Source organism: Oculina patagonica, chromosome 4 (assembly GCF_052425735.1).
Source record: "Oculina patagonica isolate OP01 chromosome 4, crgOcupat, whole genome shotgun sequence".
Taxonomy (NCBI): domain Eukaryota; kingdom Metazoa; phylum Cnidaria; class Anthozoa; order Scleractinia; family Oculinidae; genus Oculina; species Oculina patagonica.
The window spans coordinates 8,550,546-8,575,747 of record NC_135761.1 but is presented as its reverse complement, the minus strand read 5'-3'; the positions used below and the strand labels follow the sequence as shown (position 1 = coordinate 8,575,747).

The following is a 25,202-nucleotide window of genomic DNA, read 5'->3' as shown; positions in this document are numbered from 1 at the left end:
ATGTAGTCACAATCATTTGTAAGTACAGCTTTAGTTCGGCTGTTTTGTTGTTTCAATTGCACACAAAGTATACGTATACGTTTCTTTGGGAGAATCCAACGTCACGTTTTAAACCGATACCCATTGGTACCATATCCGCATATTTGATTAATATTTTTAATGAAAACACTGAAGCTCTTGCTCGACTCCTGTAAAAAATTATGAAAGCATTTTAAAATACTAATTTACATTTCGCAAAAAGTAATTAAAGGTGTAAAGAAGTAGCGAAAAGATAACAAGACAAACAAATTTTGTCACTTATAATAAAGACTTCAAGGAATACAGAGAGTGATTTCTCACGTTTAATTAAAAACACCACAAGTAACCAAACGATCTTGAAAAACCGGTTACACTCAAGGTGTTAATATTTCTCTCAAAAACCCACTATTTACTTACAAAAACATAAATAGGAAGAGGGTGGTAACACCTGTACTGGATTAAATGATCAAGCATATTGATATTTTTTTCGTTCGGTTGATTTTACGTAATTCCGTTTTTCATTTAAATATACACACAGGAAAGTGTCGAAGGAAAACCACAATCACATGCATGTGACCAGATTCGGCCAAGTTTGGTCGGCGACAATTTTTTACAAATACATTTATTTTAATTTTCTTTTAGCTTTTGAGGGTTTAATCAGTCCTCTCATGATGTTTACTCAGCAGGCGCCTCAACATTATCTCTCTTGCTCGACATAACAAAATTCCCAAAATTACAACCCTAAAGCTGCTTCCTTGACTCACCAAAAGATGTTCTCACTTAGTGTATTCTTTACAGCACGACGAACCTCCCCTATTCTCCAACAGTATACAAGTGGATTTAAGAAGGAGTTAATAAAGACAACAGTTGTCGCGTACTCATAGGCGATTTTCACCGTTAATGTAAATCCAAAAAATGTCTCCATGAACATCGTTGTCCAAAATGGAAGATAGAATATTACGAACAATCCATACACATAAACTACAGTCACAGCAGATTTTCTACATTTGATCACGTTAACTACATTGAATTTAGACTGTCCACAGCCTCTCGATTTTTCAACGCAAAAAAGTAAACGAAGCGAGCGCGAAGTGCGAGCGCGCAGGGGGAGGGGGCGGGAAGCGAGCGAAGCTGCGAGCCAAAGAAAAATATTTTTTGGCTCTCCGCCCCCCACCCCCTTGCTTCTTCCGTTTTGCGCTGGCGTCCAGTTCTCTCGATGTTCTCACTGCGCGCTCATCGATCGAAAAAAACACGAAAAAATAGAGGGCTGTGGACAGTCTACATTGAATTGCACACTTCGCTGCTGTTGGCTTATCTGGCGCCGATGTCTGCGAACGATCTGAAAAATTTTCAAGGTGCTCACTGTTATAACAAGAAAAGTCAGAGCAAATGTCACCACTGGAAGGATAATCCACTTGTTCATTCAAAACTTAGACTGTCCGTGCGTTGTGCATTATGTAAATTTCTTCACTGTCTTCCGCAAAACAACAACAAACACATGCACACAGTCTTCACAGGCGGAATCTTGGAAGGCAAACAAGATCTTTGATTTAAAACCAATATAGCAGTATGCTCAAGAAAGAGACTAACGGAAATCAAAACACCAGACTCTCTCTTTTATTAACTGCAGAACGTTTTTGTTACTTTTGTTGCTTCGATAAACACCAGTTCTGTCGATACTGTGTTAGAAATAGTTCAACTTTCTCGATTTACTTCCGTTCTGGGAAATTTACTTCCGCTTAGACCTGAGAGCATGCGCAATAAAAACCGGAAGACCAAGGTTTTACCTGAAATCGACCTGAAATTGATCTGATCAATTCCAGTTTCCCAGAGTCCGTCCCGTACCGCTGACCGACATAGACGGACTCTGGGCTCGAGATTGCGTGTGGTCAGGTTCCGTTTTCCAGTCTACATAGGATTCACAAAATTGGATAAAAAGCTTCCTGTTACAGCAATATATTACATGGTTTGCTCAGTCATTAATATTTTTAACTGGGAAAAAGCCATTTAGGCTATTTACGAGGTCAACATGCAGTACAATACTGATTCGGATAATTAACGTGAGAGGTAATCGCCCGGGGCATCTGGAGTAAACATGTCCAGTTGCACGCGCAATGGCTTTCGACACTACAAAAATATCGAATAGCAAATTATAAAAGCTTTTCTGTTTAAACAGCCCTTTATCCCTTAAATGCCTGGTTTATTTCTTTTCTTTGCGAAACTCAAAAGAATCTCTCGAGTTAACAGTTTGCAGCCATACTATTAAAGCTTAACATTTTTAAAAAAAGATGCTCGACCTGCTTCGGTTTACAGATTAAAAAATTAAATACTTCAGTCAGTTCGATGTTACATTATTTCGTCCGTTCCGTTTGAAAAGAATCGAAGGTAGAATGGCAAATACATTCGGTCTGTGGTTAAAATTTAAAAGTTGGTCCTCTATTAACTGTGTATTGCAGTTTGGTTTCCTCTTTCAATCAGTTTCTCCTCAGTGCATTCTTAAAAGCAGGTCGTATTTCTCCAATTCTCCAGCAATACACAAGTGGATTTAAGCAAGAATTAATAAAAACGACAGTTGTCACGTAGTCATAGGCGATTTTTACTTTTAATGTGTATCCAGTGAATGCCTCCACAAACATTAATATTGTCATCAAAAATGGAACGTAGAAAATAAAGAACAAACCATAGACATAAAGTACGGTCACAGCAGATTTTCTACAGATTTTTCTACCTTTACCGTGTTGAACTGGACACTTTGATGTTGCTGACTTATCTGGCGCCGATGTCCGCGAACGATATGAAATATTTTCAGGGTGCTCAGTGTTGTAACTAGGAGACTATTAACGACAATTACCACAGGAAGGATGATCCACTGGCGAATCCAAAACCTTAGCATGACGATTGTCGTAGACAAGATCCAGAAGACAAAAACAGTTTGCAAAACTCTCCGAACGGAAACAATTATGAGAACAGAGACTGCACTCAAAACTGCCAAAGAGGCACCAGCCGTTGTCCAGCTAGATATGCTCTGAATCATTCTCAAGACGCAGTACGCTCTAAAGTTGTCCTTAAGTTCGGCAATCTGATACGCCACAAAAAATGGCTGACAAATTAGTCCAACGAGGAGATCCGAAGATGCGAGGCAAAACAAAAGGAAGAAAGATGGCGAGTGAAGGTCGTGAAGTTCTTGCTTTTTCCAGATGACATGTAGAATAGTGAAATTTTAAGTAGATGTTATAAGAGAAAAAACTGCATTGAGGATACATGTTATAATACTTGCGATAAAAGTGTCTTTCGTTTTTTCCAAGTTTACGTTCAGATAGGAGCAGCTCAAGTAATTTAGGTTGGTTTTGTTCATATTGTAAGTTGTAAATCATATTGTAAGTCATATTATGTTCATATTGTAAGTCAAGTTGTAAATGAATGTAAACAACATAACCAACCTACATGTTGATAATGATTAGTGTAGCAGCTGATGTTCGATATGTCGTATACAATTGAATAAACCAATATCAAAATTGTGAAACAAATACATGAACATAGCACCTTCAATTTATATTAGAGTCAGATCTTCTTGACGAATCACAACGTTACTAACGCTGAAACAAGTTGTGTTTGCCCAGCGTAGTTGGACACTACATTTCCGTTTGAAAAGTAAGACGCAAACAGAAGCAAATATAATGTTAAAGGGAAAGCACATTTGGCCTGTGACAGCTTCACCGTATATCCTTGGTGGTTAAAAATGTTTTTCTTTAAATGCGGAAAGTTCATTGACTTTTGTTGTCGAATCCTCGCCCAATACATAAAATTATCCTTGAAATTGAAAAGAGCACACATTTTAAATTGCGCTTGCAACTTCTAATTGGAAGTACGAAACAGGTTAATAAATCTAAACCATTCAATTTAAAGTAAACCATTCTTATCAAGTGTACTAAGGTTTTCTCCTTCAATCACTTTTTCTTTAATGCATTCTTTATAGCTCGCCTAATTTCCTTTATTCTCCAGCAGTACACAAGTGGATTCAGAAAGGAGTTAATAAAAACAACCGTTGTTGCGTAGTGATACGCTATTTTCACCATCAATGTATATCCAGCAAATGTCTCCACAAACATCGTCACAAAAAATGGAACGTAAAATATCAAGAACAAGGCGTAAACATAAAGAACAGTCACAGCAGACTTTTTACACTTGAGCACGTTTACCGTGTTGATTTGAACACTCTGTTGTTGCCGACTTATCTGGCGCTGATGTCTGCGAACGATCTGAAATATCTTCAAGGTGCTCAATGTTGTAACAAGAAAACTTGTAACGGCTATTACCACAGGAAAAATAATCCACTGGCGTATCCAAAATCTCAACATGACGATTGTCACAGATAAGAACCAGAAGACAACAACAGTTTGCAATATTCTTTGAACGGTAACAATTGTGTTGTATCGTAGGTGAAGGGTTAAGGCGAGAAGTCGATCAACAGAGACTCCACTTAAAATTGCCAAAGTCACTCCAGATGTCGTAAAGCCAGATATATTCTGAATCATTTTCAAGACACAAAACGCGCTAAAGTTATCTGCAAGATCGGCAATCTGATACGCCACGAAAAATGGCTGACAAATCAGTCCAACGAGAAGATCCGAAACAGCAAGACAAAACAGAAGTACGAAAGATGGCGAATGTAGTTCTTGTTTTTTCCAGATGACATGTAAAATAATGAAATTTCCAGAAGACGTTAACATAGAAAATACTGCATTAACAATAGATGTTAGAATACTTGCGATATAGGTTTGGTCTGTTTCTTCCTCATTAACGTCCAAAAAGAAGCAGTTAAGATGGCTTACATTGGTTCTGTTCATATTGAAGACAACCTTAACGGTCGACCTGTTATAGGTGTTTAACTTATATTGTATGCTAATTTGGGGTGACACATGTGTTGGATGTCGTGTATATAATTTACACCCGCAGCGTTAAACAATTTAAAAGCACCTTCATTTTGGTGATGGATTATAGACACTGCAGGAGTCGCTTTTGTTGTTCAAGTTTTATTTGAGATCAAGAAAGTTATTTGCCCAAACTAAAACCGTGACATGTGCGGCACTCGTCAGCAGGTGGGATCAACCAATCACATTACATGTTTCAAATCATTTGTTGTTACTTAACTTATATTATATTACACAATTACCGGCATACTGCGTGTGTTTAAATCAATCAATAATCAATCAATCAAACTTTATTTATCGAGAGTGACACGTAATTATTTTTCAACTAATAAATTTGTGGCTCTTTAGAACATGCTAATAGTTAAAAATCTGCAATAAACAATAGTCTTATCTACTATAAACATTAATCTTATCTAGATGACGATGGTGTGACTAGAATTCGTAATTCAAGTCAGTGTTTTCAGCAAAGATTTCCATGACTCGAGGCCAAAACAAAACGAACCGCCTGGAGGCGTTCAGAATGAAAAATAAACGAAAATTCTCAAACTTGACCTGAACGTAGGTCTATAGTGGAACTGTTGCTAAAAATATTTCTTAAAAATATTTCTTACAGAGACCTAAGAACTACCGAAAAGACGCGTAAAGTTAAACTTGACGTCTATGTAAATATGCGTAAAGCTCTGTAACGCAGCTCTTTCCGTTAGCGTTACAGCGGCTTTTAAAACGGAACAGTATAGTTGCTATTGACGTGCTGTGAGTTCAATCAGATTTCTCCTTTAGGTCAACGGTGACGGTGACCCATGAGGATTTGACAGATCCCTTAAGAGTTCTTAGCGCTTTTTATCTTTTTATCGTTGTAACAATTCAGCAATTTAATTTATTTTTAGCGATATGTTTAGCGTTTTTACCTTAATATAATTTAATGTTTCTATCTACTAGTATTAATATCTTGTTTACACACGACCCCACAAGCTATGTAGCGTTTTTTACTCCATCGTGTCTAAATAAAGGTTTTGATTGATTGATTGATTGATTGGTTGATTTTGAAGGGGTGAATACAACATATGACTTGAAAATCATGCAAAAATGTGAACAAAATAGATACATCTAAATAATTAATACGTCATTGAAAAGAAGGCATACTGCTAAAATATTAAAATGGTTCTATGAGCAATTTGACTTCAAATAAATATTTTTCAGATTTTTCATTTTCTAGCTTATTTTGACGATTTCAGCATGGCAAAAAAACGGAAACATTAAAAACGGAAAATTTCAACTTCGTACATGGCACGGTATTATAAAATAAAACCTAACAAAAGAGAAACGTTTCTTCGAATTGTTCAAAAATATCTATATTTTTGGGCTGCAAATCAAAGAAATTTGACAGCGCGAAATGCAAGTGTTACCGAGGTCGAAAAACTTCATTTCATATCACGGCAGTTTCGATCTATAAAATAGCAAAATTGACCGTTAAAAATCGCACTATTCTTTGATTCGTGGTCTAAAGTTGTTATGAAATGTTAACCAACAAATGAGCAACGTGTGTTTTTTTTAAACAATTGTAAAAGATTTTCGGACTTCTCAAACGAGTTGTGTACCAAGTTAACAAGTACCATGTTGGGTTTTCTGAAAATCCTGAAAATATCATATTTGCAGCTAAATTGTTCATGTAACACATTCAGAAACATGTCTTCTTTTCAATAATTATGAATTGTTTGAACGTATCTTTCCTTATTCTTTTTTGGGTGATTTTTTAAGTCATACGTTGTGTGCACCCTTAAAACTGTTACTAGAGCATACCACCGTTTATCATCAACGTTCGCTTAAAAGACAAAATCTGACTGAAAATGAAGTAATTATTTTATTTTCAGTCAGTTTTTTATATAATTTTTAGTAATAGTTCCACCTGATCTACATTCTGGCCAAGTTTGAAAATTTTGGTTTGCTAAAACTTAAAAATAAGATTGAGCAGATTCCGCCTCGCAGTCTGAATAGAGTCCACGAACCTGGCCGACAAGCTGTCTGCATGAGACAAGGTGTTGGGTTGTTTGCTCAGAGAGTTTCATTACTCACTTCTGACACAGCGGCGTTTTACACTGTAGTTAGACGCTCTTTGTTTTCTTTGCCACATTCAGAAGATATCTTAAATTCGTTTATTTCATCTCGATATCTGATAAATATTTCTTTTGCAGCTATTGCCTCGCTTTACAGATTAAAGAAAATTTCAGTAACACACTTCAACACATTTGGACTACTGAATCAAGTATCACCATGTACCAGCGTGCCTAAAGCAAAACCAAATGACTAGCATGTAAAGCTCGGGCAAGACAGCTTGCAAAGCTAAACCAATCTATAACATCTTTATCTGACATTTATATACCAACATCGGCACACACATTTAATACTTTTCGCCCACCATAATGACTCTTTCTGGAGGCTCTTCCGCCCTCTTCCTGTGTGTCGTTGTATACCTCAAGGCTGGCTCTGTTTTCGTCGATGGAATGTGAACGTTTCACCAGCTTATTGCGTATGACGCCATTCACTTCAACCACTTTGTTACTTACTAACAAATTTGATGTGTTTTTTTTTCGTTTTGTTTACAGCAGTACAAGAGCTTCCAGTTGCAAGTTCAGTAACAATTCAGTTTAATGCATCTAAGCTACTCAGTTATCCTTTCAACTGATCGGTTTCTCCTCAGTAAATTCTTAACAGCTCGTCGTATTTCTCCAATTCTCCAGCACAAAACAAAAGGATTTAAGAAAGAATTAATGAAAACAACAGTTGTCGCGTAGTCATAGGCGATTTTAACTTTTAATGTGTATCCACTGAATGTCTCCACAAACATCGTCACTAAAAATGGAATGTAGAACATCAAGAACAAACCATAGACATAAAGTACGGTCACAGCAGATTTTCTGCATTTGAACACGTTTACTGCGTTGATTTGAACACTATGCTGTTGCTGACTTATCTGGCGCTGATGTCTGCGAACAATCTGAAAAATTTTGCAGGTACTCAGTGTTGTAACTATCAAAGTTGTAACGACTATTACCACAGGAAGGATGATCCACTGGCGAATCCAAAATCTTAACATGACGATTGTCACAGATAAGATCCAGAAGACAAAAACAGTTTGCAATATTCTTTGAACGGTAACAATAGTGTTGTATCGTAGATGCAGCGTTAAAGCGAGAAGTCGGTCAACAGAGACTGCACTCAAAATTGCCAAAGAGGCACCAGCCGTTGTCCAGCCAGATATGCTCTGAATCATTCTTAAGACACAGTACGCTCCAATGTTGTCTACAAGTTTAGCAATCTGATACGCCACGAAAAATGGCTGGCAAATCAGTCCAACGAGGAGATCCGAAGTTGCAAGGCAAAACAAAAGGACGGAAGATGGCGAGTGAAGCTCTTGCGTTTTCCAAATAACATGTAAAATTATAAAATTGCTTGTAATTGTTATCACAGAAAGCACTGCATTGAGAATACACGTTAAAACACTTGCGGTAAAAATGTCGTTGTTTTTTTCCAAGTTTACATCCAAGAAAAAACACGTTAAACTACTAGGAGGGGTTATGTTCATGCTGAAAAATATATTGATGACTTTTCAGCCATAGATAACATTGTATGTGCTAATTTTGCAGGTGACGTGTCAAACCATTCACATTAGACACCTGCTATATTCAAACAATCAGGCAGCTCACATTCAATTCAGTAATCAACTTAAAAAAAGCTTGTTTTGTAAACGCTCTTAAAAATGTCACAGTTGAATCGACCTCACAAAATACTAGAAAAGCATATACTTATTCTTAATGAATAAAAGACCTTGCAAGTTATGTGCACAACTTATAAGCAGTTGCGAAAAGAAACCCTGAAAAATTAGGCTTGAACGTATTGTTTTCCAGGTTATCTTTTTGCAATGGCTTAAGTTGTGTGCACAGTACCTCTTTGACTCTTAGTTCAAATATATGATGTTTCATGAGTTCACTCCAATATGCTATTTTGTTTTTTTTAAAGAAGAATATAGCACTTATAGAGGCTTTCAACCAATCACAGAGTTTAACGGTCAAGTGGATCACCTGCTAAGTTGGCACATTTGTGTTTGAAATCATACTAGTTGAACAATCGTTCTAAATTTGGTCACGTAGCTTTAAGTTTTCAGTCCAAAATATAGCCGCGAAAGGAAATAAATATCAAAAAGAAATGGAAAGAACGTCGTAAAATTCGTAAGATTGCTATTTTGAAGCCACCGCACAGCTGATGTGCAATATTAAATTTGCCTTGCTTAAAGTAAGTTCTCAGAAATAACATCCCTTTTTGAAGAGCTTTGCAGGTGACATGTGATATTGCTATTCTTCAATGTATATACCTAATTGACCCTGTGAAAAGCATAAACCATAAACAATAAGACCAAATGGTATTCTGGGTACACAGCCTTGGTAAAGGAGAAGCCACGAGCCAAGTGGCTCGCACTGCCGGAGCTTATCCCAGTTTCCGTAGCATTAAGCAGCTAGGAATATTTCTACTCCCCCCTGAATGGGATGCTAGTCCATTGCAGGGTACCCCCCCAGCATTATGTCGCCGGTACCCATTTATACACCTGGGTGGAGAGAGGCACTATGAGAGTTAAGTGTCTTGCCCAAGAACACAACACAAGTGACCCCTGCCGGGGCTCGAACTCGGACCGCTCGATCCGGAGTCCGGCGCTCTAACCATTAGGCCACCGCGCCTCCCATTACACACAGCCTTGGTAAGCTTAGTAATATTCCTTTTATTGATAATCAAGATATTTTCTTTCTTTGAGAGCCATAAGAGCAGGTTTTATGCAACCTGTTTTATTATCATGTTCATTCTGTCACAGATGACGATTATTTCCCAGATTTCCCAGTAAACATTTGGGTCGCGTCGTTCATGGTTTATGCTTTTCTTAGGTCAACGTTTCTTCAGTGAGGTATACATCTACCTGCTGTATCTGAACAATAAGACAGCTCACTGTCGGTAATTAATGGTGAATAATACAAGAGTACGCGGAGTTATGAAATTTTTCTTCGATTGTTCGCAGCGAACGAGTGATATACGCTTACTCGATATTGCACGAGTGAGTGCAGCGAACGAGTGGTGCATGAGATATCGAGTTAAGCACTCGAATAGAAATTTCATGTTTTAAAGCAACCATGTATTATCTTATTTATTTTATAAACTTACTAACAACGAAGTCTTGACGATTTTCCGAAAATTTTCCGAAGATTTCTGAAGATTTTCCGAATGAATTAAACATTTCCCGAAATTTTTCGAAGATTTCTGAAGATTTTCCGAATGAATTAAACATTTCCCGAAATTTTTCGAAGATTACTGAGGATCACCAAAGATTTTCGAAGTTTCTCGAAGACTTCCGAGGAATATCCGAAGATGTTTTGACTATACACCAACAAATTTAAGTAAAATGGACAAACATAATATCAAGCATAATTCAAGTCATCGATCTCACCACGGTAAAATTATCGTTTTTTTACCTGTGTTCAATAACGGTTTTGCTCAAGCCTGGGAATCCTTGCAAAACAAGGCTGTTTATATAATAGGTTGATTTTTATGAATGGTCTTAAAATACAGTGTATCGGAGTTAAATTGACTTCATGCAGAGAATACAATAATATGTTATTTAGTTGTACAAACAACAAAACAACACTTTTAAAGCCTATTAACCAATCACAGGATTAACGCTGGACTAAGGTAACCTGCGAACCTTGGTACAGTTGTGTTTGATAGGATTCTTGTTTCTTATCGCTCTGGAACTTGGCAGTCGATTTCGTATCAGCGTCTATTTTTTTTTTTTCAAGTTTCAATTTAATCGTTTAAAATTTTAAGACCAAGGTTGGTAAAGGAAAGCGGACAATTTCTTTTGTTTGGTAAAAGATACGACCTTTTCAAGCATAAAAATAGTCGTCGTATCAAATAAGGCAGAAATGAAGAGATCAAAATAAAATTAAAATGATTTCCAATTTTAATACCCTTAAAGTATAAACGTAAATTTCAAAATTAAAAAAAAATTGTATGAAAAAAGTTGCTGCGAGGCCAGTTACAAATCCCTTTTGTACCATTTTGGGTTTTCTTGCTTCTCAATTTTTTTTATTAATGACCCTTGTTTGTAGTTTCAAAATCCACTGGACGTGCAACTGAACATGATTGTCCTCAGGTTCTTTAGGTGATTACCTCCCGCTTTTACCTGTGTCAGAAGTGAGCACTGAAACTGTGTGAGCAAACATCTTGTTGACTCAGAAAGCTGGTTGGCCACCATTAGTTATCGGGAACGAGTTTCAGTTTTAATTCCATACTCTTATATGTTTAATTTTTTTACACAAAAACTGCTAAAACATGGTTACCATGGAAACTCAGCTAAAAGCGGGAGGTAATTCCCTAAAGCACATAGGGATAAACCTTGTCAGTTGCACGTGTGTTGGATTTTGACACTACAATCAATTATTCACATAGCAAATTTGAAACCTTTTCTTAAAACTCGGTGTTTTACACCGTAAATAGGCGTAAATGTTGTATCGTAGATTAAGGATTAAAGCGAGAAACTGATCAACAGAGATTCCGCTTAAAATTTCCAAAGACACGCCAGCCGTTGTCCAGCCAGATATGCTCTGAATCATTTTTAAGATACAGTACGCTCCAATGTTGTCTACAAGTTCGGCAATCTTATATGCCACGAAAAATGGCTGGCAAATCAGTCCAACGAGGAGATCCAAAATTGCAAGGCAAAACAAAAGGATGGAAGAATCTCTTTTTAGTCATCCATTTCCTCTTAATATCTGATTGATACTACATTTTGTAGCTATTGCAGAAAAACCTTTTCGACCTGCCTCGCTTTACAGATTAAAGAAAGTTTCAGTAACACACTTTAACGCATTTGGACGACTGAAGTATCATCATGCACCAGCAAGTGAGTAAAACAAAATAACTAGCGTGTAAAGCTCGGGCAAGACAGATTGGAAAGCTAAGCCAATCTAACAGCTTTATCTGACATTTATATGGCAACATCTACACACACATTTAATACATTTTGCCCACCATAATGACTCTTTCTGGAGGCTCTTCCGCCCTCTTCCTGTGTGTTGTTGTATACCTCAAGGCTGGCTCTGTTTTCCTCGATGGAATATGAACGTTTCACCAGCTTATTGTAATTGACGAAATTCACTTGAACCACTTCGTTACTTGCTTACAAGTTTGATGTGTTTTTTTTCGTTTTGTTTACAGCATTACAAGAGTTGGCAATTCAGGTTAATGCATCTAAGCTACTTAGTTTCTCTTTCAAGTGATCAGTTTCTCCTCAGTGTATTCTTAACAGCTCGTCGTATTTCTCCAATTCTCCAGCAATACACAAAAGGATTCAAAAAAGAGTTTATAAAAACAACAGTTGTCACGTAGTCATAGGCGATTTTAACTTTTAATGTATATCCAGTGAATGTCTCCACAATCATTGTCACCGAAAATGGAACATAGAAAATCAAGAACAAAACAGAGACATAAAGTACAGTAACAGCGGATTTTCTACACTTGAGGACGTTTACTGTGTTGATTTGAACATTCAGCTGCTGCTGACTTATCTGACGCTGATGTCTGCGAACGATCTTAAATATTTTTAAGGTGCTAAGGGTTGAAACTATAAAACTTGTAACGACTATTACCAAAGGAAAGATCATCCACTGGTGAATCCAAAATCTTAAGATGTTGGTTGTCACAGATAAGATCCAGAAGACAACAACGGTTTGCACTATTCTTTGAACGGTAACAATAGTGTTGTATCGTAGATGCAAGATTAAAGCAAGCAACCGATCAACAGAGATTCCGCTTAAAATTGCCAAAGACGCACCAGCCGTGGTAAAGCCAGATATGTTCTGAATCATTCTCAAGATACAATACGCTCTAAAGTTGCCCACCAGTTCGGCAATCTTATACGCCACGAAAAATGGCTGGCAGATCAGTCCAACGAGGAGATCCGAAGCTGCGAGACAGAACAGAAGGATGGAAGATGGCGAGTGAAGCTCTTGCGTTTTCCAGATGACATGTAGAATGATAAAATTGCCAGTCACTGTTATCACAGAAAACACTGCATTGAGAATACACGTTAGAATACTTGCGATAAAAGTATCTCTAGTTTTTTCCAAGTTTACATCCAAGAAAAAACACGTTAGATCACTAGGATGGGTCGTGTTCATGTTGAAATCTTGAACGTGGCTTTCTAACCGTAGATTATATCCTATCTGCTTATGAAGAGTTCTGCAGGTGGCATGTCAAACCATTCATAATTATGTACCCGCTGTATTTAAACAATAAGGCGGCTCAAATTTGGTAATTAGTGGCAAATAAGTTTGTTTTGTGAGCGTTAGGGCCGAATCGCACTAGCGGACAAATTTTGAAACAAATGGTAGATTTCATCATTAATGAGTCACTTGTTGCAGAATACAAGTGTGATTACGTTTTTCGAGACCTACAACTTGTCCAACATTTTAGGAAAACAAAGAAGCAGCTGTCTTATGATTGGTCCGCGTTGCACGCGCGATACATTTTGTCAAACAATTGCAAAAACAAGTGCGTACGACTTGTTGGACAAGGGCAAATTTTGTCAAAACGGACAAATCATCAAAGGAGCCGAAGTCCTGCCTCGAGGCAGGACATTTCATGACAAGTCGCATTCCCATGCCCTCGTAATGCCAGATAACAATACGTTGTTGATTGGCTATTGTGTTTGGCCCAAACTGGACCTAATAACAACACGCACACCAAAATGTTTGCGATAGTATGCACCGTGATGTGGCTCTCACTATCATAATTCAGCCGCAAAATCTTTTCGCGATAGGCAAGGCATGTTTATAAGCGAAGTATTTGCCCAATGTAAGAATGAGAAAAGAAAAAGTTATCTTGAGACGACTCATTATTCCACTGCATGAGAACACGCGTGCTCTAAATGCAAATTTTTTTAGAATTTTTTTACCGCGTGGTACTGCATATTAAATGTTTGCCCAAGACGGCCGTGCTGAGAAATGTACAGGGATGCCAGAAGCACGTGCAAAGCTATTGTACTAATAATTTCACCTTTTGTTCTCTTCAAGATGTCTCTGACTTGTCGCGACAATTTTGTTTTGGTCAAAAATGTCATGACATTTAAAACTTGTCCGCTAGTGCGATTCGGCCCTTACTAACAATGTCAGTGTTGAATTGACCTCAGAAAATACAAGAACAGGATACTTATAGTTATGTCCGTAACCTATAAGCAGCTGCTAAAACGAAAGGCTGAAATTAAAATAAGCTTGATTGTCTTTTAGGCTTTTTTTCGCAACGACTTAAGTTGTTTGCCTATTAACGCATTGACTCGCAGTTGAAACATGATATTTCATATATTCACTTCAATATGTTACTTAGTTTTACAAACACGTACTAAGGCTTTTAACCAATCACAGAGTTAACGCTCGAGTTGGTCACCTGCTAAGTTGGCACACTTGTGTGTGAAAGGATACTCGGTACCAAATCGTTCCTGATCTTTGTCACGTATCCTTATGTTTTTTAGCCATAAAAATGGTCGTGGACAGAAACGGATGCCAACAAGAAATGGAAAGAGCGTTATAAGATTGTTATTTTGTTATTTCATGGCTGTTGTATAAATTTAAATTTGTATGGTGGTTTGAAGGTAAATTTTCAAAAGTAACATCATGTCTGTCAGGAAGAGCTTTGTACGTGACGTGTCACATTCTTGCTTTTATTTTTTGTACTTGTTGTATTTGAACAATAAGACATCGCTCACTTTCGGTTATTAACGGTGAATATAAGAATCGGGGCATTCTGATTGGTCGAGAAGTACTCGGTCTATGACGCTTAATCGCCCCGCGAGAGGTCATTTTAGTTATCATTTGAAGGCTTGGTCACTAAGCCATGTCACCTTTGACATCTAGGCGAGTAAACATGGCGGACATTTGCCGAATCAAAATTTCGTTCATTTGAAAGAAATCGCTCTAAGTGTGCTATATACAAAACATTGCGAATTTTGAAAATTTACAATCAAGGCGTTTGGACTGAAAATATTTCCAAGAAATATTGCTAAAGGCATTAATATTACTAAAGGTTAATGATAAATCACTATCGTCTATTAAAAGTGAATAACGTTCATTTAAGGAATCATTAATATATCACCTTTATCTCCAACGCATCACGTTTTTTAAATCATTTAGGTCGATTTAGTGTCTTATGACATATATAAAGGACAAAATTTAATTGACTGAACAGTCAATGGTTAAGAAAAAGCTTTTATTTTTTTTGCCTTTAGATACTCGCTGACATTTCGCTTGTGGAAGACGATGAAGAATTTGGACAAAAGAAGGTCAAGATGACTGCCAGTTGGGTTCTCAATTTTCTCTATCATCGTATATTGACTAAAAAAAAATATTCTTACAGGTTAAAAAGTCGTCTTTAGGGCGAGAAATTTAACTGACAACCAACAAAGAAATTTAATTTTAACTGACTACCGGTTGCCTTGATTGCTACTAACTTCTGGTCCGGTAAATACTTCGCAATTAATTTTGTCCTCAGCTTAAATTTTGACTGCATGCCTGCGATCCAAGGCTTGCTTTCCTCTTTTTCTACTCTTTTTTTTCATTTAAGTACTTTTAGCAAGTCAATGTTTGTTTCTCGCCGCAAATGTAACAGCTTGACCGGTCTAGATGCCGGCCAAGATTGGAGATCTAGACAGCCGTCAATATAGATTTTAGCCCATCAAATTTGATGCACGGCCATGTAATCAAGCGCTTGCAGTATAGCACAGTCCAACAGCGCTCCGTATTAAAAACATTAAAAGCATGGTCTATGGCTTTTATCTATGACCCATTTTTGGTTTTGGAGTTGTGGGGCATGTGCATAAGAAAAAAACACAGCTGCATTTTGACAACACTAGCGTAGATTTACCAAGACGACTCTGGCGTTGAAAAATGTTGTTCGGGCCAGGGGGGGGGGGGGGGGGGGGGAATTTTTTTTTTTTTTTTTTTTTTTTTTTTTTTTTTTATTTTCAAAATAAAGATTTTTCTAAAATTCCTCATTCTTAAATTCGCGCGCAATTTTAAAAAAAAAAAAACCCTGTTTATAAGAAAAAGACAAAAAAAAATCCAAAGATTGTTGCTTTACACGAGCAATTGAAATTCGTTAGATGAAACCTTATCAAGAAAGAATTCTCTACGTAACTAATTTTAAGTTTCTAAGAAGCGTTTTACCAAGACTCCTCCAAAATATGTTTATTCTTGACTGAGAAAACGGCCAATGAAAGATAACAAGACACATGACATACGTCGCCTACATTGCATAAAAGAAAACATTAAAAAAACTGTTACCTCATTACTGACAATATATTTAACTGGATTCGTTTTCTGCATATGATTGATCATATTCCATTAAGCTACCGATTTTATGATTTTGTTTTAATTTTCTCTTTTACTTTATAACGCGAAATTTATTTTAAAATAAGTATTTTTTTTTACATTTTCATGTGTGTGGGATAAGGATTAATGATTAATGAAAACACCTGGAATGATCAGTGCGTTTTCCAAGTGCGTTGGTGTAACAAAGGGTGAATAAAAACAATATGGCTACAATTTAAGACAACAATAATTCTAAGCAATGATCTAAACCGTAATGCAATTTTTAGAAGGAGCCAGCCGGTTATATCTTTTGAAGCATTTTTTAAACTTAGCAAAACATTACAATACAACATTTTTTTTTAAAAATACTGTTTTTTTTTTCTATCTAACAAATGTTTTATTGAAATTTTGATCAAAGTTCAAATGACATTTATAATTTCGTCTGCAAAAGGTGAAGGATTCTCACCAATAAATTATGACAGAGACAAAACGTTGGCTAAAATATTGTGTTAGTTTTCACCCATGCGAAAGAAAATCAAACGTTTTCTGCTTCCGAAGGCAATTGTAACGTTGTGTAAATAAAAAAAATGTGTCGGTAAAGCTCTTTTTTTCTTTTTATGTCTGTTTATTTGAAGTTTTCGCTAGGTAAAAAGACCTGTACAAACATAAAAAAATTACATAGTACCCAACTTAAAAATTGGCCTACATGCAAGTCATTCTCATCCAAAATCAGCTTAACCGCTATATTTTACCAACTTTCTATTTTCAAATTCGTTGTTTTCGGTAAAACTGGATGGTTTATTTAACCATTCTTTTTTCTTTTGAGCCTACTATGTGTATTTATTTACTGCGCATGCCTGTCAACAGAGATAAGCAAGCGCCTTATATTCGTCTCAAAGCTTCCTTGTCTTGAAATGTTGAAGGAAGTAATTAAAGTTTCCATCTTAAGCCGATATAATCAGTTCATTCAACTCCTGTTAAAACGATGGATAAAGGTGTAAAAAATTGTTTGGTTCGATGCTTCGAAGCAAGACTGTGAATAGGTTAGTTTTGAAAACATTAAAAATAAAGTAAATATAAAGCTATCTCGTTCATAGTTCGAGTGTGCTCATTAAGATAGCGGATGACAGGTCGACTTTCACAATAATTTCTTTCTACGAAGTTAAGTAAATAAGTTCGACAGCTCCGTCTGTCTCGGTTATCAATTGGGGGTCACGAATATGGCAGATATTAACAATATATGACTAACATCAGCTGCAGCAACAGAAATTAAAGGACACGCTGAGGATGATAGCTAGTCAGTAACATTCATCTTCGACATGAATGGAAGCAGTATAATTAATCCCAACTGCTTTTTCTTAAACGTTAACTTGGAACAAACGAAAGACACCTTCATCGCAAGTGTTCTAACGTCTATTCTTAATACTGTGTTTTCTCTGTTAACATCTACTGGTAATGTTGTTATTTTACATGTCATCTGGAGAAAACAAGAACTTCATTCGCCATCTTTCATCCTTCTGTTTTGCCTCGCAGCTTCGGATCTTGTCGTCGGAGTGATTTGTCAGCCTTTTTTTGTCGCCTTTCACATCGCGGAACTAGTGGGTAACGCGAACGCTTACTGTGCCTTCAGAATTATTCAGAGCATATCTAGCTATACTACCACTGGCGTGTCCTTGGCAACACTAAGCGGAATCTCCATCGATCGACTTCTCGCTTTAACACTTCATCTGCGCTACAACGAGGTTGTTACCGTTCGTAGAATAACGGTTTCTGTTTTTGTCGTGTGGGTAGTTTCATTTGCAGTCGTTTTGCTGAGGTTTTGGATGAGTGGGTGGCTTTTTGTTCCTGTGGTAGTACTACTGCTTACATTTCTTGTTACAGCCATAAGCACCTTGAAGATATTTCAGATCGTTCGCAGACATCAGCGCCAGATATCCCAGCAACAACAAAGTGTTCAAAGCAACACGATAAACGTGCTCAAATGTAGAAAATCTTCTATAACTGTACTTTATGTTAATGGTTTGTTATTAGTTTTCTTTTTTCCACTTTTTGTGACGATTTTTCTGGAAACGTTTACTGGGTACACAATTACATTGAAAATTGCATATGACTACGTGACAACTGTTGTTTTCATTAACTCCTTTTTAAATCCTCTTGTGTACTGCTGGAGAATTGGAGAAATACGACGAGCTGTAAAGAATGCACTGAGAAAAAATCACAATGAGGACATCATTGTGGAACGGACATTTAGATCAGTGTCAAAGCTTAAATTTTGGATCGTAGTTTTATGAATTTTGTGCGATAAGCAAGGAAAGGAATATTGTTGTATGAAATACAGGTTCATTATCTTGCATCAAAGAAAATGTTTTGAATTTGGGGAAAATGAATTAGTAGTTGCTTTTGCTGGATATTTTTTTTCACCGCAGCTATAGTAACATTGGTCTTTGATATCATCTGCTGCCTAGCAGAGAGATGTTAACTTTTATCTCCTTATTGTTCTGTAAACTGTAAATAGTGTCCTCTTTAATTTGAGGAAAATGTAGTGTAGGGCTGATAAGTATCAGGTTAACTTTTAAATTCTCTTTGAGAGTTTTTTAATTAAATTTGAAAACACTATTTGTCTTCCTTGAACAAAATTTTTTAGATTAGCTATCTTTCTTTAATTAAGAATCACGTACAGGCATATTAAAATTAAATAAAGCAATTTTAATAAAAATTTTATCGGATACAGAGTGGCGGAAGATATATTTATACTCTCTTGTCTGTGGCTGGCATTTCCTGATCAATAGACAGATCCAAACGCATGATCCACACTAAGATTACAAGATTACAGCTACGTAGCAAGAGGCAACATAAGGCACTCACGTTGTCTACATTTTAACCCAAATCCCCAGCTGAACAAGATTGACTTTTCTCAAAAAATACCTTCTAAACAGTTTCGGGAAAAAACGTTTTAGATTTTCTAGTTTTCATAATTTCTGGGGGGAGGGCCTCCCCCCCAGAGCCCCGTAGCAATATCTTGCCTCTTTTATGGCAAAGGTATGGCTACGGCCTGGATTAGGGGATGTTTTTGCAGAAATCTTGGTATAAAAGAGGTATACAAACTGTTGAACTTTTTTTGTATTCCCTTTCGCCCACAGTTTAAAATTCCGGATCAAAACTTAAATGGAATGTCACTTTTCCGGGATTTCGAATAAAATTGGCAAAACAAATTCATAACGCTATTCTTAAAACTTAACCTTTTATACTCTTCTCTGTAATTCACCTCATATTAAATATTCCGCATGGTAAATTCGTATCGAAAGTCTGGGAGTTATAGTTTTTATTCAATTTCATCTGCGCCAAAACTCTGAAGTAGTTTTCCCAGTAAAAATTCGTTATATCTAATTCAATCTTTTGTCAGTGTAAAAAAACATATTTTTAAGACGCACCCTGCTTTTCACTTGTAGCCTGCAGTTTTAAGCTATTTTTTTAAGTTTTTATATATTATTATCATTTTTACTTTGTATCTTTTTATCCATGGTATAAGCACATTTGATCATTTTTATAAAATTTGCGCTTTAGAAGTTTTAATTATTTTTATTTTTTGAATATTATTCAGGCTTTCATCGTTTAATATTGTTAATCTATGAATAAAAATTACAAAAGCACAAACTTATTGCCTTTTTAGTGATCTATCCTCCCGCTGCTAAATTTTTCTCGTTGTCAACGTGATAGTTCCTCGCAACAATACTCAAGTCAGAAAATCCAGAACTCAAGATCCGTTGCCAGATACCATGACTTCTTTTGTTTGTTGACCACTGTGCTCTGATTATGTGTTCAGTCTCATTTAATCCATACATATTTAACGACAAATTTCATCACACTGATTAATACCCAAAGGGGCATAAGAACAATCAGTATAATTAAACGAAGAATTAAAAAGTTTTTTTTGCAAAGAACAAAAAAAGTTTGAACTTGAAGCGACGTTGGAGGGCAATTTGTACGAACACAAAATAATGACAAATAGGCTAAAAAAGGTCTGTCGGGTTGCACGTGAAGGAAAAGAATTTTTTTGGACATCAATGGAATTGGAATCCATGATCTCAAGATATGACAAAATTATATTTTACCAAGACAAGCCAAGATTAGTACGTTAAATGCCTCGGCGGATTTCAGCGCGCACTTCTCGTACTTAGACAAGACAAACTTGGCCTAAAACCGTACAAAAATTCTTAAATAATGCCTGTAATATCTATTAGCGAACGTATGAATTCCCATTGGGCGCTTGAACCAAAAAATAAATGTTCAAGCTTTCCAATTCCTATCAAAAGTGCTAATCTTCCAACCATTTCGATTATGAAGAGTTTAAAAAAATTGAGAGCCAGTATGAGGAATTTAAGAAAAAGTTCCTTCTTAGAGAAAAGCTGAGTTTTATAAGTGCCCTTTTTATTGTGATGTAACCTTTGCTTAAATGGTTCGATGATGATGAAAATGTTCACAGGATTGAACTGCTTCAGCCCTCATCCAAAATCTTCTACTTTGGTTCCAGCATTTCAATTATGTTTATTTGCAAACTTGAGGCTAAAGAAAATCCAGTTTAATTACACCCAAACTATCGAAAGTAACAACACAGGGGGCGGATCCAGGGTTTTGCAAAGAGGGGTGGCTGTTTACCAATATTTTTGTTTCCTTTCTTGTTTTATCCCCAGCTTTTTTATGGGGGATGGGGGGAGTATCAGGCTTTTAGGCAGGATTTTGAAAGAGGGAGTCCAAATTATTTCGGGTCTGAGGCTACTTCCCCTAGGGGGGTCTGGGGGCATGTCACCCTCAGAAAAGTTTGAAAAGTTGAAGCTCTTAGACGTGATGCCCGCGATTCTGGGCAGCTTTAAACAGCTTTCAATTAACTTATTAAACTGCTGTTTTTCCTTGATAATTTGGCAAAACTATTTTTTCTCTAACTTACATATACCTCGAATTATATTTGGGACAGAAACTCTATTTTGTATGAACAGTGATTGAAATTTTAAGTTCACTTGACACGCCACGAACTTACACGAAAGAGCAGATATGCGTTGTTTTGCTCACCCACGTGCCCTTGGCAAAGTGGCATTGGGACAATTTGGTGAGTCAATGTTTTAAGAACAGCGGCTTTGCATGTGAAATCGCTTCCATGCGAAGAAAACGGTAAGAAACTCGCTAAAAAGTTGTTAAATGGAGAAGAAAACAATACCAGCAAGGCTAAAACAACTCTTGAGAGCTAAAAGGAATGTATTTTTTTTTTTAAATTATACACACGTTTTGTTTCATTAAGCACAGAAGTTCGTAAATATATAGGCTGTCAAAAAAAAGAAGAAAAGTAACCATCCATAACTTTGAACGGCCGCCTGGCTAAGGAAGGTGGATGTTAACAAATATTTCATAATTACTTCAGCTAAAAATATAAACACATTTTCACATTACCCAGTGTCATTGTCGTTATTTTCTATTTTAATGTCTTTATTTTCATTTTTCTAGTTGATCAATGCAAGGGAGATGACTAGCAACCCAATCCACCCCCCTGGATCAGCCCTTGCAATAATATAATTTAGACCAAGATGTTAACAAATAATAATCTCACTTTTTTTGAAATTTATAGGCCAGTATCATCCAGTACATCAAAGCAAACTACAAGGTCGGAGATACAGCAGCCCAGCACATCAAAACAGCTCTGAAGAAGGGTGCAGCCAGTGGTACATTGCTCCACACCAAGGGCGTGGGAGCATCGGGATCATTTAAGCTGCCAAAGGAACAGAAAAAGCCGTCCAAAAAGCCCGCCGTGCCGAGTAAAAAACCCGCAGCCAAGGCTAAGAAACCCGTTGCTACAAAGAAAACTGCAGCCAAGAAACCTGCAGCCAAGAAACAAACTCCTTCTAAGAAAACGTCTGCTACAAAAGCCAAAAGTCCATCTTCCAAGAAAGCTCCGTCAAAGAAGTCCACAGTCAAGAAGCCATCAGCCACGAAGACAGCAACAAAGTCGAAGGTGGCCGCAAAGAAACCTGGCACTAAGAAGGAGGTCAAAAAGCCGGCAGGTACCAAGAAAACTACAGCGACCAAGAAGAAGTAAAGAAGCACTCTTAACTCGGCGTCAAATAAACAAAACGGCTCTTTTAGGAGCCACCAAATAAATAAAAGCAATGACCAATATTGTATCATATTATAATCATATATTCTCCTTCTTGATTGACCGTGTGCAATACGAAAGCTGAAGTAAAAACACATGTAACTGAGATAAAAGGCGCAAAGAAACGGGCGCCAAATTTAAAGTTTTGTTATTTTGTAGGCTAGCGAGCAAGTCCCAATCAGCTGTTGGTAAGACACATAACAAGTGATGAAAGTGCAAGCAAGTTTAAAGTTACACATATTACTCTGTGCCGTTTGTAACACGCAGTTTATTATCAACACTGCTCTGTAAATTTTTATTTTTTCCGTGAATCGTCAACAAGCGAAAAGAAAAACCGTGATGCGGTGAAACTGCGATAAAATGTTTACGCACGCTTTAAAGGGGATTTGAGTTTTGTTTCTTTGTAACTGTGAACGAGTCGCGAACACCGCAAGGGAAATATTGTGTTTGTACGGAAAGATTTTAGTTATAATTTGCGTGGTTCGGTGCATCACTATTGAACGAGTAGTCAGTTGGCTTTCAGTGCAGTCGTTATCAAAATTTAAAAACGTAAACGTAAATTTTTTCAATTTTAGGATCTTTGCGACAAGTTCTTTCAGAAATTGTCATAAAATGTTCCACATTAATTAAAAAAAATTTTGGCGTCAACTATGTGACGTCATTTTCCCGCCAAAAAATTCGAAATACGAAAAACAAAAAACATACGATTTTTCAGAATGACGAGTTCTATATTTATGCAAAATTTCAGGTAGCCAGTATCAAAAACGAAAAAGATGAATGAAGGTGAGCGTTTTTGGGTCACTTTGTGCCCACCGTGTTTACAGTAGCATCTTCCACATTGTGACTCTTCTTGATCCCACTGATTCCAGAGAGAATTGGAATTTAGTAGGGTTGGGTTCTGTTCAGGGAGGAAACCGGAGAACCCGAAGGAAAACCCTCGGAGCAAGGATGAGAACCAACAACAAACTCAACCCACATATGACACCGGTTCCGGGAATCGAACTCGAGCCACATTGGTGGGAGGTGAGCGCTCTCATCGTCTCGCCATCCCTGCTCCCCCAAAGTGCAATGTTTAGTCTCATGTCATTGGGTCAATGTACGGGTAATTTGGCACTCGTTACGTTATATTGTTTTTAATAATCAAATTTGAAAATCCTCTCTTTTCTCCCTTAAACTTTGGTATTGACGAATTTATTGGATTAGCTGTCTTTTTTCACATTAATATTTTGGCATATTAAAACTAAATAAACAACTTTCGTAAATGAATTTACACATAGACTTGCTGCAGATAATTGCACTCTTTCGGCTGTCAGGCGTAGTTCTCCTTTTAAAAAGGAAAACTATACTGTTAAGTTGTTGATAGGCTAGTTTTGTTAGAGCCGTTTGTTATCAATAACCTAAGTTTCACACACTCACTTTCGTTTTTGTTAACAATTAAGTTTTGTCATCGACAACTATACATTGAACAATTAATGTGCAATTCTTTTTTTGCCTTTTGTGCCAGTAACTTAATCATGAGAATGGCAGTATGGTAAATATATTTTTCCTATGTTTGGTTTGATCTTTGATGCGTGTGATTCTCGCCTGTTGGACAGAGAGGAAGTGTTGTCTCAAATAACATATGAGGTGGTCTCACGCACAAAAGAAAATTGTAGGGAGTTTTGTCTTTGATAGGAAATGTAGCGTTTATCTGACGACTATTTTTTTGTCTGCGAAGCCTTTTTGTCTTTTTATGTCTGTTTATTCAAGGATTTTGCTTAGTTAAACGAGCTGCACAAACATGAAAAATTTGCATAGGCAACTAGGCCTTCCGCCTAGTTTTGAGCTACGCGCTATTAATCTATTTTCATTAATACCAGCGTGGTATTTTTGCAGTTCCAATTTGTTGTTTGGTGAGTAATAGTCGATATGGAATCATCTTTAAATTTCTTTCTCCCAAAGAACATTTTACCATTCCAGTTTAGAGCTTTGCGGACTATTAAAAACGCTCTGAGAAAATAAAATTATGTTATGTTTTGTTGTTAATTGTATGCATGTTCTGCGCATGCTTGCTGACGGAGATATACCCGTTTCTTTGTTCTCTTGAGACGGGCCCTGGCCGCTAGCTGCCGACGCCCGTCTCATGCTTTCGGGTAAGGATTTTGTTTTTTTTTTGTAGTAAGGGCACTGAAGGTCACGCATTCTGATTTGCCTTACTACCGGACATTTTTCGTCGGCCGCTTCAATTTGCCTGGATGCTGAAGGGGGTACATGGAACAGGGGATTAATTGTTTTTCTAGGTAGGGCGTCACCCATTTTGATTGGCTTACTAGGGATTATCTGTCATCAGCCACTAGATGAGGCAGGGAGGATGGGGCAGAGGGATTTTAACTGTCTGCTTAATACGCATTTTGTATAAGTGTTTTACTCAACAAGAAATCCTCGGTTAGACCAAAAAGTAAAATTGAGTCGGGCAGTTAGGAAGGACTATTGCACAATATAAAGGAAAGAGATCAATAACATTCTATCAGTTCTAGTATTAGAAAGAAAACGGTTATCTCTGGCATCTTTACTTTCAAAGCGATGCGATCAAAGCAGCGTTTGACCTTACTACTACGGCCGAGCTGATCGTTTATCGTATCTTGCATGTCACCCTTCAATATAACGCAACTTTTGCTGAAGAACAACTGAGGGAACTAAGCTTGTCTATAAAGCCAAAAGGATTCTTGT

The 25,202-nt window shown here is 36.9% G+C and overlaps 5 protein-coding genes across 5 annotated transcripts; 2 read left to right on the top strand and 3 right to left on the bottom strand.

The window, feature by feature from the left end:
* Window positions 1-3,965: 3,965 nt before the first annotated feature.
* On the bottom strand, window positions 3,966-4,895 carry LOC144652188 (melanocyte-stimulating hormone receptor-like). The gene has a single exon (XM_078512201.1). It carries the CDS (start codon window positions 4,863-4,865, stop codon window positions 3,966-3,968), a length of 900 nt encoding a protein of 299 aa, XP_078368327.1. The 5' UTR covers window positions 4,866-4,895.
* Window positions 4,896-7,608: 2,713 nt separating this feature from the next.
* Window positions 7,609-8,532, bottom strand: LOC144648128 (melanocyte-stimulating hormone receptor-like). Its single transcript, XM_078507761.1, has one exon. The coding sequence runs from the start codon at window positions 8,530-8,532 to the stop codon at window positions 7,609-7,611; it is 924 nt and encodes a 307-aa protein (XP_078363887.1).
* A 3,657-nt stretch (window positions 8,533-12,189) lies between these two features.
* On the bottom strand, window positions 12,190-13,169 carry LOC144648734 (melanocyte-stimulating hormone receptor-like). The gene has a single exon (XM_078508207.1). It carries the CDS (start codon window positions 13,166-13,168, stop codon window positions 12,269-12,271), a length of 900 nt encoding a protein of 299 aa, XP_078364333.1. The 5' UTR covers window position 13,169; the 3' UTR covers window positions 12,190-12,268.
* A 4,430-nt stretch (window positions 13,170-17,599) lies between these two features.
* On the top strand, window positions 17,600-19,081 carry LOC144649444 (histamine H2 receptor-like). Its single transcript, XM_078508936.1, has one exon. The coding sequence runs from the start codon at window positions 17,671-17,673 to the stop codon at window positions 18,640-18,642; it is 972 nt and encodes a 323-aa protein (XP_078365062.1). The 5' UTR covers window positions 17,600-17,670; the 3' UTR covers window positions 18,643-19,081.
* A 1,334-nt stretch (window positions 19,082-20,415) lies between these two features.
* LOC144648127 (uncharacterized) lies at window positions 20,416-22,436 on the top strand. The gene is made up of 2 exons (XM_078507760.1): window positions 20,416-20,481; window positions 21,969-22,436. Exons 1-2 carry the CDS (start codon window positions 20,416-20,418, stop codon window positions 22,434-22,436), a joined length of 534 nt encoding a protein of 177 aa, XP_078363886.1.
* The last annotated feature ends 2,766 nt before the right edge of the window (window positions 22,437-25,202 follow it).

Bases quoted from the DNA above. Each gene is read 5' to 3' on its own strand.
- LOC144652188 (XM_078512201.1), bottom strand. From the start codon at position 4,865: ATGAACAGAACCAATGTAAGCCATCTTAACTGCTTCTTTTTGGACGTT.
- LOC144648128 (XM_078507761.1), bottom strand. From the start codon at position 8,532: ATGAACATAACCCCTCCTAGTAGTTTAACGTGTTTTTTCTTGGATGTA.
- LOC144648734 (XM_078508207.1), bottom strand. From the start codon at position 13,168: ATGAACACGACCCATCCTAGTGATCTAACGTGTTTTTTCTTGGATGTA.
- LOC144649444 (XM_078508936.1), top strand. From the start codon at position 17,671: ATGAATGGAAGCAGTATAATTAATCCCAACTGCTTTTTCTTAAACGTT.
- LOC144648127 (XM_078507760.1), top strand. From the start codon at position 20,416: ATGGAATTGGAATCCATGATCTCAAGATATGACAAAATTATATTTTAC. The intron at 20,482-21,968 runs GTACGTTAAATG...TGAAATTTATAG, and splicing joins ACCAAGACAAGCCAAGATTA to GCCAGTATCATCCAGTACAT.